The 11541-nt window shown below is 39.6% G+C and overlaps 1 protein-coding gene across 1 annotated transcript; it reads right to left on the bottom strand.

The window, feature by feature from the left end:
- Positions 1-1508: 1508 nt before the first annotated feature.
- Positions 1509-11292, bottom strand: LOC141282915 (uncharacterized). The gene is made up of 3 exons (XM_073816069.1): positions 11141-11292; positions 6615-7710; positions 1509-2151 (listed from the first exon to the last, which is right to left on the bottom strand). Exons 2-3 carry the CDS (start codon positions 7655-7657, stop codon positions 1776-1778), a joined length of 1419 nt encoding a protein of 472 aa, XP_073672170.1. The 5' UTR covers positions 7658-7710; positions 11141-11292; the 3' UTR covers positions 1509-1775.
- Between the last annotated feature and the right edge of the window lie 249 nt (positions 11293-11541).

Here is an 11541-nt window from a genome sequence, read left to right as displayed (position 1 = left end):
ATTTTCTAAACATTCCTACATTTAAAGAGCACCTATTTTGTTGCTAAAAACATTATTTTGTGTATTTCATAGAAGTTTTCCAGAAAAATAGTTTATGGGACATACACCCATGTGTGACATGTTGCATGTTTCATTGTCAGATAACCAAATTGTGATTTAACCTGACCTACAGTATGACACAGGCGAAGCATAGTTTGGGTTAATCAAATTAGAGTAAACAGTTAATCTGGTTGTAATTTAACACTGCTTTCTGGAATACACCCCTGGTTTATTGTCAAAAGTGTATTTAAGGCCACATGTTGAAGTCTGTGGTTTATTTTTGATTTTGCATGAAAACTTCCCCAAATAGTCTGATATTTGCGCCTGCTCACACATTAAATAAAGCAAGAATTATAATACTCAATGGGGTGGTCTCCCAGACAGGGTTTAGATTAATCCAGCACTAGACCTTAGGGGCTGGACACACCAAAACTTTTAAGCGCGGCTGAAAATGCCTTGAGGACGCCGAATGCCAGCTGTTTTTCAGCTGAGTGCCAGCTTTCTTCAGCTGAGCGCTTTGGTAGCTGTGATACTTCAGCTGCTTCAGCTTTTCTCCCAAAGTTGAATCTCTTTCAACTCTCGACGTGAGCGCCGAGCGCGGAAAAACCACCGAGCGCCGGTTTTCAGTGTGGAAAAACGCGCTAGCTGCTGGCTTATTTGAAAAACGCAGAGCTTCCATTGGAAACAATTGAAAACATGCGCCGGCCGCGGGCGTAAAAGTTTTGGTGTACACAACCCCTTAGTTATATTAAAGGTGTAGCGGAGGATTTTCTCGAAGTTTAGAAAATAACTGCCTTCTCCACTTTTTTATAAAATGCAACACACAACACTCCTGATGGACCAATAGTCTTGATGATCCCCCCGGAAAAAGAAAATCCTCTGCAATACCTTTAAGACATTTAAGTAGTTTTTTCAAACAAACCTTACAAAAACAATACTGGTGTGCATCTTGAGACCGAACAATGGCACAATCGCATTCATAATCGCGGATAAATCGCCCCTGAGATTATGAATGCGCTCTTGTCTGTGAACTACGGTTCTGTATAGTAAATGCCGCTCCATCTGAAAGCAGCTGATGTGAGAGTTTAGAACCTTGTACTGAAATATCTTAACATATATCAGTGCTATTGTTCTGTCTCAAGATGCACACCAGTATTGTTTTTGTAAGGTTTGTTTGAAAAAATATTTCCCCTATTGTCAGTGAACTACCGCTCTGGGTAGTAAATGCCACTACATCTGAAAGCAGCTGATGGCGATTTATTACTTATCAAGGAACCGGCTTTACTCACGAGATGCGCGTGACAATCACATGCGATTGATCGTGCAGCCCTACCTTAAAGTCCCAATGAAATCAAAACTAAAAAAAATTATTTTGTATAGTGAAATTACAGTGTTTATTATAAACAATTTATCAGATGAAGTCTTTTTTTATTCATGTGCCCTCATAAACTCCAACCAAAATCAAAAAATTTACTTCCACCCTTGTGGCGATCAATCTCTGATGGCGTCAGCTAAATGGTTTGAACAGGAGCATCTATTTACTCCGGCCCTCCAACTGTCAAGTTCCATTTCTGAATAAAACCCCTACTTTTCTATATCCAATCAAAGCAAAGTGTAAAAACAAGCCACGTCCCCGCTATTTCTGGCGTCATTCTGTTTCACTCGGAAACACAGAAGTCGATCACGACTTCCGGTTCGCAGGGACTTTAACGCTCCCTAGTCTGACATTGATACGGTCATTCTCCAGTGTGAATTCTCATGTGGTTCTCAAGACCTTTTTTTTGTTTGAAACTCTTTTCACATTGAAGACATGGGTATAGGCGATCTCCAGTGTGCATTCTCATGTGAATCTTTACATTAGTTTTGTATCTGAAACTCTTTCCACACTGAAGACATGGGTATGGGTGCTCTCCTGTGTGAATTGTCATGTGGATTTTAAGCCTATTTTTTTGTGTGAAACTCTTTCCACACTGAAGACATGGGTGTAAGCGTTCTCCAGTGTGAATTGTCATGTGGGTTTTAAGACTACTTTGTTGTCTGAAACTCTTTTCACACTGAGGACATGTGTATGGACGCTCTCCGGTGTGAATTCTCATGTGGACCGTTAGATTTGTTTTGTTTACGAAACTCTTTTCACAGTGAAGGCACACTCTTTTCCCTTGAGCCCCATCTTAGAAAACTAACTCCAATATTGACTTTGGTCTTGATGTTTTTCCTGTCGCGTTGTCGTTTAAAATCCCCGTTTCGCTTCCTTGGCGACTTGTTTTAATGTCCTCGAGAATATGTCTTCAACAGGTGCTTTCAAATCAAAGCATTAGATCGCAGGTTCATCACGGTGTGCGGCTGTTGTAAAATCTGAAGGATTCAGCTACGCAGGTCGCAGGCTGCATACGTCATCAAGCCTGGTTTATTTAATTTAACTGAGCATTACATTCGCAAGTCATACGCATATTACATCAATTTACAATTAACTAAGAATAATTGTCAGCTTTATAATTGTTAATATTCTGAAATAAGACTGTCTTGATGACGTATACCGCCTACACATGCAACCTCCGGAGGCTTCAGCTATCGGCCAGCATGAGTGTAGAGTGAAAGCGCGAAAGGCGGAGCTTGAATTTCAGGAATGTCCCTCGTCGGCGAATGTATTTCAAAGATGGAGGCACAACATGGATTCAGCCAGAGAGCGCTTCGACGGTATGCATTTTAAATAGAAGATTCTACACTTATGAGAATACTTTGATTAGTGGGGTAGAAGTAATTACACATGAATGAGCACATACTTTTGAAAGAAAACATGGGTTTTTGCTAAGAATTAACTCAAAAAAGTACACAGTGGAGCTTTAAATCAGACAGCGTTATACTCAAATTTTAAGTCATCACATTAACATCCCTACAGTGCACTAACCTGTTTTGAACAAGATCCTGATATCCAGCAGTGTTTTCTTTACCTCCTTCTAAATTTCTGATACCCAGATTTATGCGTGTCGAAATCAGTCACTATCTTATTCTTGCACTGTAACTTTTACTTTCCAACTTCACAAAAAACTCATTTCTGGTTGTGTTCACCATAGGTGTTCACTGATGTGTCTTTCTACTTCTATTGACTTTTTATGGCGGATGCAACTTTTACTGCATTTATCGCCACCAACTGGACTGGAGTGTGACGCACTAAGCAAATGACATAGGCTACGCATTTAATTCTATTAATTAATCCTATTTCTTTAATACATTTTATATTAGCGCCATACATTATACTTTGTTCTGCATGTTCTTTTAAAAGACTTATTAAATTGAATGATTCAACACCCATGATTTTAACTTCATTAATAAGTTTTCATTTTTCTTTTTTATATTATTTACATTTGATTAATACATGTTCTATAGTTTCTGGCTGAGTACAATAAATACATTGACCTGATTGTTTTCCTATTTTAAACAGAATGATTTAATCTGGTATGCCCTATTCGTATGCTTTCCTAATATCAAATAAAAACCCTACCAATACTTCTTTATTTGCCTGAGCTTTCTAACATCGGCTTCTAAACTTAAGGGTCAATGACGTGATGTTAATTATTTTTTGTCTGTATGGTTCTATCAAATGTAAAAGGATTAAAATTTCAAAATAAATATGCAGATGACTTGCATACATTCTCTTTTTTGAGGACCAAGTCTAAAATTTCTGGTTTTATTTCATTTTGAAAGAAAATTTGGGAGATAATTGCAAAAATGTCAGTGGTGTGACCAGTCTGTGTCAGTTGGTCTTGCTACTATTTTTTAAATGAAAATTTAAATATATTCATAAAATATGTGAAATAAAATATAATCATCTACTTTGGTGTTATATGATTCTTTACACATCATTTGTCAAAGATTATTTAGAAAACAGAGCTGTTTTCAGCATGTCAGGACAAATATTACAAAAACGCATTAAAAAGTATATTTAGAAATAACTAATAAAATGATATTTTAAAATGACCTGAATGATGAAATTTGATAATTACGCTTACATGGCATCAAGGTGGATAAAATATTTAAAATTTCTCATTCTTTGGCGCAATTGGCGGTAACACCATTTGACATTTTTAGTTCCATTCAATCTTAACTTTCTTAAAAATGGTGCAAATTAAATTTTTTAATCCATAAAATCAACATTAATACACTATATTCATTGAAGTATACCTGATGCATGCTTTTAAAACAAGTTTTTTTTTTTTTGATTTTTGAACTTCTCATCATCAAGTAAAAATGGCCTACCATTTATGAAAAGGTATATTTACTTATAAATACAAGACCTGCCTAATGCAAAATGTCTTTACGAATGTTTCCATGTATGCTAAAGGGCAAAAAAAGGGTCATTTTGATTTGAATCTAGGCCATAAAAAAGCTGTAGTACCTTAAAACAAACATACACACGTAAAGACTCAACTTACTTCTCATGTAAGTATAGGACAAATACATGAGACAATTTATTACACCGCATATTTGATATGTTCTTTGTTTATGCACATACACAAGATGTTACAAAATAAACATACGGTAAATGATTAAAGTGAAAAAAAGATGTGCTATCCAACTTTTGTACATGTACTGCCTAAATTGGGTGCAGCAACCACTCCTTTGGCCGGGCTGCCACCATCGAGCGTCCTCTCTAGACCAATGGTGGAATCTGTATGTAGTGTAATATGGACAATGGCATACTGCAGCGTAATTGATCCACACAGAGTATTTACATGGGATGTTAAATGCCTCAGACTTGGGTAAAGTGTCGAAAGTAAGGCAAGTTAGGTGATGCAACTCATTTATATCTAAACATTTTATAATTGCTTTTCAATATTTTTTAGTTTAATCCATTGTTCTCTATGCATATTTCAATCCTCTGGTAGGGGTAGAATGTTGTAAACCTTGTTTAAAGGGACACTACACTTTTTTATTCATTTTTAACTCCCCTAGAGTTAAATATTTGATTTTTAACGTTTTGGAATCCATACAGCCGATCTCCGGGTCTGGCGGTACCACTTTTAGCATAGCTTAGCATAATCCATTGAATCTGATTAAACCATTAGCATCGTGCTTGGTGGGACCAGCCGAGACGAAGGACAGCTGGGGGGACCAGCAGAGGTTGCAGCAGGAGAACACATAGAAAAATCAAATTGTCCACAGTTCAGCAGCAGCTCACACCATGCGGCAGCATGTGTTGCTGCAGGCTCTCCGTCAAACGGGACCACCGTTTCCAAGGTTACTGTTGGTAATACACTAAGACGCCATGGTTAGAAATCATATATGGCACAGAAGGTTCGCTGCTTAAACCAGCACATGTCCAAGGCATGTCTTAAGTTTACCAATGACCATATGGCTGATCCAGAGGAGTCATGGGAGAAAGTCATGTGGGCAGATGAGACCAAAAAATAACTTTTTGGTCATAATTCCACTAAACGTGTTTGGAGGAAGAAGAATGATGAGTAACATCCCAAGAACACCACCCCTACTGTGAAGCATGGGGGTGGTAGCATCATGCTTTGGGGGTGTTTTTCTGCACATGGGACAGGGCGACTGCACTGTATTAAGGAGCGGATGACCGGGGCCATGTATTGCGAAATTTTGGGGAACAACCTCAGTTAGAGCATTGAAGATGGGTTGAGGCTGGGTCTTCCAACATGACATTGACCCGAAGCACACAGCCAGGATAACCAAGGAGTGGCTCTGTAAGAAGCATATCAAGGTTCTGGCCTGGCCTAGCCAGTCTCCAGACCTAAACCCAATAGAGAATCTTAGGAGGGAGCTCAAACTCCGTGTTTCTCAGCGACAGGCCAGAAACCTGGCTGATCTAAAGATGATCTGTGTGGAGGAGCGGGCCAAAATCTCTCCTGCAGTGTGTGCAAACCTGGTGAAAAACTACAGGAAACGTTTGACCGCTGTAATTGCAGAAAAAAGCTACTGTACCAAATATTAACATTGACTTTCTCAGGTGTTCAAATACTTATTTGCAGCTGTATCATACAAATAAATAGTTAAAAAATCATACATTGTGATTTCTTGATTTTTTTTTTTTTGATTATGTCTCTCACATTATGTCTATCTGCACCTACGATGACAATTTCAGACCCCTGCATGATTTCTAAGTAAGAGAACTTGCAAAATAGCAGGGTGTTCAAATACTTATTTTCCTCACTGTATACATTTTAATGCTTTTGCATTCTCTGACAGGTTGGGTATTTAGGTTTTATGTTATTCAGGTATCGGGTATTGAAACTTTTTAGTTTCAATTTCTATTCCTGATCGCTTAAACACAGGGAGTGTGCATTACTGATTTATCATTGATGCTCTTGATCTGTTGCGCACAATTTCCTCCAACGTCGTCTTTGTATCCTCACGTTCCTCAAGTGAAATGTCCCGCAACAACTTAAACATGATATAGATATATGCGCGCCCACACAGCATAGAGTTAAGAACATTTCTACATTTCAGAATGCAGCAAGCGCACCGCAGGTCATGTGACAAGAACCTACGCGCCTAGCACGTGAACAGCCCCTTAATGCTTTCCGGTGTGATTTCTCATGTGGGTTTTAAAACTATGTCTATGTATAAAACTCTTTCCACACTGAAGACATGTGTATGGACGCTCTCCAGTGTGATTTCTCATGTGGGTTTTAAGACTATGTCTATGTTTAAAACTCTTTTCACACTGAAGACATGTGTATGGACGCTCTCCAGTGTGAACTCTCATGTGTTCCTCAAGGCGAGCACTGTGCGTGAAACTCTTTTCACACTGAAGGCATTTGTATGGACGCTCTCCGGTGTGAATTCTCATGTGGGCCTTTAGATTACTTGTGTTTGTGAAACTCTTTCCACACTGAAGACATGGGTACGAACGCTCTCCAGTGTGAATTCTCATGTGGACAATAAGAATAGATTTTTGTCTGAAACTCTTTCCACACTGATGACATACGTATGGACGCTCTCCAGTGTGAATTCTCGCGTGTTCCACAAGACTATTTCTGTGTTTGAAACTTTTTCCACACTGAAGACACGGGTAAGGTCGTTTTTCAGTGTGAATTCTCATGTGGACCCATAGAATAGATTTGATTGTGAAACTCTTTCCACACTGAAGACATGTGTATGGATTCTCTCCGGTGTGAATTCTCATGTGGTCCTTAAGATGAGTACTGCGTCTGAAACTCTTTCCACAGTGATGACATGGGTGTGGGTTGTTTCCAGTGTGAATCATCATGTGGGCCTTTAGATTACTTGTGTTTTTAAAACTCTTTCCACACTGAAGACATGTGCATGGATTCTCTCCAGTGTGAATTTCCATGTGGACCTTAAGAAAATATGTGTTTGTGAAATGCTTTCCACACTGAAGACATGAGTATGGACGCTCTCCAGTGTGAATTCTTATGTGGTTTTTAAGTGTTTCTCTCCTTTTGTAACTTTTCTCACACTGAGGGCAGGTAAAAATCTTTTTTTCAGTGTGGGTTTTCATGTGCTTCACAAAGCATTTGTTCCCTTTAAACCCCTTTCCACAATGATGGCAAGTAAAGGATTTGCTGGATGCTGTTCTTCGGTTTCTTTCTAGAAAAGAGTTTTTCATCTGCAAACAATCAGATTTTTCTGCCATTTTGGAATCATATGAAGATCCTGGTGCTGATGATTCTTCTGGTAGGATTTGGTCTGAAATAAAACAAAAGTATTTATTTGTGTGATATTTGTGAGCCTTTATATGTGACCCGTGCTGTCTAAATGAGCCGTAATGCGCAGCATTATATTGAGCTACAGGCAAAACAAAGTATAAATGTCGATTTTTTTTTTTGTTGAAATTGACGTTTTCATAAAAATAAGAACGCCCAATTCTTGAAATAGTTATTTAACATTTTTAATGATCTTTATTTGTATGTTTTCTGAGTTGTAGCATCCCAGATGCTTAAAGTCGCCATGAAACGGAAGTAGCCATTGCCTTATTTTCCCCGTGGTGACGTATATCCGAATGAAACGGCTTTTGAGATGAAATAAGGCAGGGCTGGATTTGAATTTGTCCATCGAGATCTGATTGGATCGTTTGAAGTTGGGTCGTGTTGCTAATTGCTAATCACTGCGATCTTCTCCCGGACCCCGCCCACCTGCCATACTTTTGACCGGAAGTGAAGAGAGATCGTTTTGAGGAGGGGAGGAGATTTGCATTTTTGATTAAAGATTATGAGCACACACGAATTTTTAAAAAATAATGAAGCTCACAGATAAGTAATTTGTTAATAATACCACACTATTAAAAATACATATATAGTTTTTCATTTCAATTTCATTGCGACTTTAACCTAATACAAAGATGTGTCCATCCACATGCACGTCTGACTTTGTTTTCGGTTTTAAAACAAGAGAGATAAAGTTTGGGACCTGATTGATGTTAAAAGAGTTATTATGAGTGACAAGACTCGAAAATGATCTTTCTTGCACTAACTGTGCATTCATGCCGCATTCACACGGGGCGTAAGCGTTGACGCTTCCCATTCACTTTTAATGGGTGACGTCAAGCGTTGGCGAACTGAATTGTGGATCCGTCAGCGCCGCGTCAGTGCCGTTGCTCGCGGCAGAAGTTGAACATTTCTCAACTTTTCAAGCGGCAACGCGTGCGTCAGCCAATCATATCGCCTGATGCAAATAACCTAGGCAGAGCCAGCCAATTACCTTTATGGAAGACCGGAGCTTGTGTTGCGGCCACAGTGATTGGCTGTTGGCCACGCTTCAGACAAGCCTTCCGTTAAGCGTTAACGCTGACGGACCGTGTGAATGCGGCGTCAGACCGCCACCAGCGAGAGCATCAAAGTGGCTGGAAGTCATTCATTTTCAATGAGAGCCGGCGGCGAGCTCCGGCGAGCAGCGGCACGGCGCGTCATGTACAGCGTGAGCGTCGAGGAGATTTGAAATCAGCTCAACTTTATGGTAATGAGATATGACGCGGTTCGGCGGCAACCAATCGGAAGGCGGAAAAGTTAACCGGCAACCAATCGGAAGACGGAAACCTCCGCCTGAGAGGAGTTCAGAGAATGCATTCGAGCGTCAGAGCGTCCACTACAACTTTTCTTTAGCGTCGTTGTCAGGGAAGCCAGAGCTTTTATTGACGCTCTCGCCGGTGGCGGTCTGAATGCACAGTAACTGAAAAATCAGACTCTTGAGCGTGCAACCCTGATATACACACACAATAAAGAAAAATTCAAATTCAGTCACCACATTTATAAATAAAGGAATAGGCCTACTGTAGCCACATCGAGAATCTTGTGAGCGTAGAACGCCTTGCGTTTTTTGCCGCCGACCGCACAAGCTTTTGAAGGAGCGTTGAGAGCGGAAAAGCGCCTGACGTCATTCGCGTCTTTCCATTGTCCAATCAAATGAGGGGAGAGGTGGGCCTTTCGTTGTGGTGACTGAAGTTTACAGTTGCTCAGAAGAACCATATCTATGAGAAGAACCGGTGTTTGTGCACCTCTCACCCTCAATCAAGGTCAGAGCAAGCAACCTCTTTATAAAGTTTCTGCTAATATGACAGTTAAAGCAACTGTAAGTAGGATTTTAAGTGTTTTATCAATCAAAATCAATGTCTTTATTCATAAATTTGTCCTCATTGGTGTCAAATGACCTCTGCCAATGATCTGACTTTGTTAGCTTAGAATTTCCTCTCTTTACTTACATTGAACCGGTAAGTCCAATGAGGCTTCCATGTCGTTCCGCCGTATTGATAAACTATAATAGCAGAGAGGGACAAAAAAGCATTAGCGTTTTCGTTCAGAATACCTGAACCAGCTGAAACGGACAAGGAGATCAGTGAGTACATAACGGCTATACCGTAGTTGAAAAAATGCATTTGGAAAAGCGAGGCGCTAGAGAGCACTATTCGTTTGAATACAAAATACAATTTCACCACTAGATGGGGGTAAATCCTACTTAGTGTCCCTTTAACAGCAAAAGACCGCTCACGCTTCATTTGATTGACAAGACAACTGACTCGATGGTTGCCTAGCAATATAGAAAGCCGCACCGCACTGCTGTTTTTTAAAGTGACCAAAAAAGGCGTTTCCAAGCGTTTAAAACGTGTTTGGTGTGATTGGCCCCTAAGTATGCTTTGTAGGCTCTCAGTACTTTGACACCAGCAAGCGTTCTGCAAAGGGCAAAATGAAGTCGAACGAATCTCACACGACACTGTAAACAAACAGTCCATGTGGAGAAGTGAACGAGTGGCGCAGTGCTGAGTTAATAACGCACATGTGTACCTTTATTACTTTATCCAGAGAGAATTTATCCACATGCACTAAAATAAGCCCATGTTGAAGTCCTGATGTTTTTCATATAATCCACTAGCTGCCTTCAGTTCTCTTTCAGCATGTTTGGTTGTACTTCACAGTGTTAAACTTTCCTTCTGTGTTTATTTTTATATGTTCAAGATTTTAATGTATAGGATCTCAAACTTTTGTGAGGTAATTCATGTCTGCGTTGATGTTTAGGTCAGACCCTTCTGCATCTTCTCCACTTTGGTTTGGTTGTCTAATATTAGGCTACATGATCATCTGTAATAATTAAATAAAAGCCTTTTTTCATTCTGAGACACTGGTTGTATTATATGCAAAAATAAGCTTTCAATGTCAATGACTATGCAAATGAGAGTTAATTCATGGTCATCTTAAATGCGTAATAATTAAAAACGATTACACCATTAAATTACTGTATGGTAATGTTAGATAGAGCGGATCATTTTTCTCCTTTCATGCATGTGTTAGCCATGGTGTAAAGATTGTAAACAATGTATTAAATTCTTCTGAGTTAGATGTTGTAAACCAGTCTAAAAATCAGTCCAGTTTCCCCAGCTGTAAATGCCATTGGCTGTTAAAGTCTTTTCTTTCTAATAATAGACGTGGTGATAACACATTCAGTTTGTGTTTACGAGTACACTTCCAGAATCCTCTCAATAAGATACATACTGTATGCATCTGTGCGTGTGGTGGTGCTTTTGGGATGACAAGTTGGGACGAGTGAGCAGGAAAAAGCACTATAAAAATCTAGCTTACACCACTGTACAGCTCTATATTCCGAGTAGGAATCCCGTTAATGCACTAACCTGTTTTAAAGAAGATCCTGATATGCCGACGTAGTTCTCTTGAACTCCTTCTCCATGCGTGTTGATATCAGTTAATATAATAGCTTGTTCTTGCACGGGGCCGATTCAGCCGCTGGCAGGCGCGGGTAGTGATGGTCGCTTTCGAAGCACTTTTACGAATCTTTTGTTTCGAATCAATTGTTTCGGAGCGTGTTTCAAACTGGCCAAGTCACGTGATTTTAGCAAACGAGGCTTCATCATAGATATGTATATAAAGGCTAGATGGCTCGTCCGCGCTGATGGCCAATTGAGTGGAACGTCCGCATTTTGGCGGCCATCTTAGGACAGGGCGCTCGCTCAGTTTTAATGATGCAGGTACTTTTAAATGACCATAACTTGCTTAATTTTTTACCGATTTTCAA

The sequence above is a fragment of the Paramisgurnus dabryanus genome, chromosome 10 (assembly GCF_030506205.2).
Source record: "Paramisgurnus dabryanus chromosome 10, PD_genome_1.1, whole genome shotgun sequence".
Classification (NCBI taxonomy): Eukaryota; Metazoa; Chordata; class Actinopteri; order Cypriniformes; family Cobitidae; genus Paramisgurnus; species Paramisgurnus dabryanus.
Note: the sequence above shows the minus strand (reverse complement) of the source record. Positions and strands in the feature narration are given on the sequence as shown.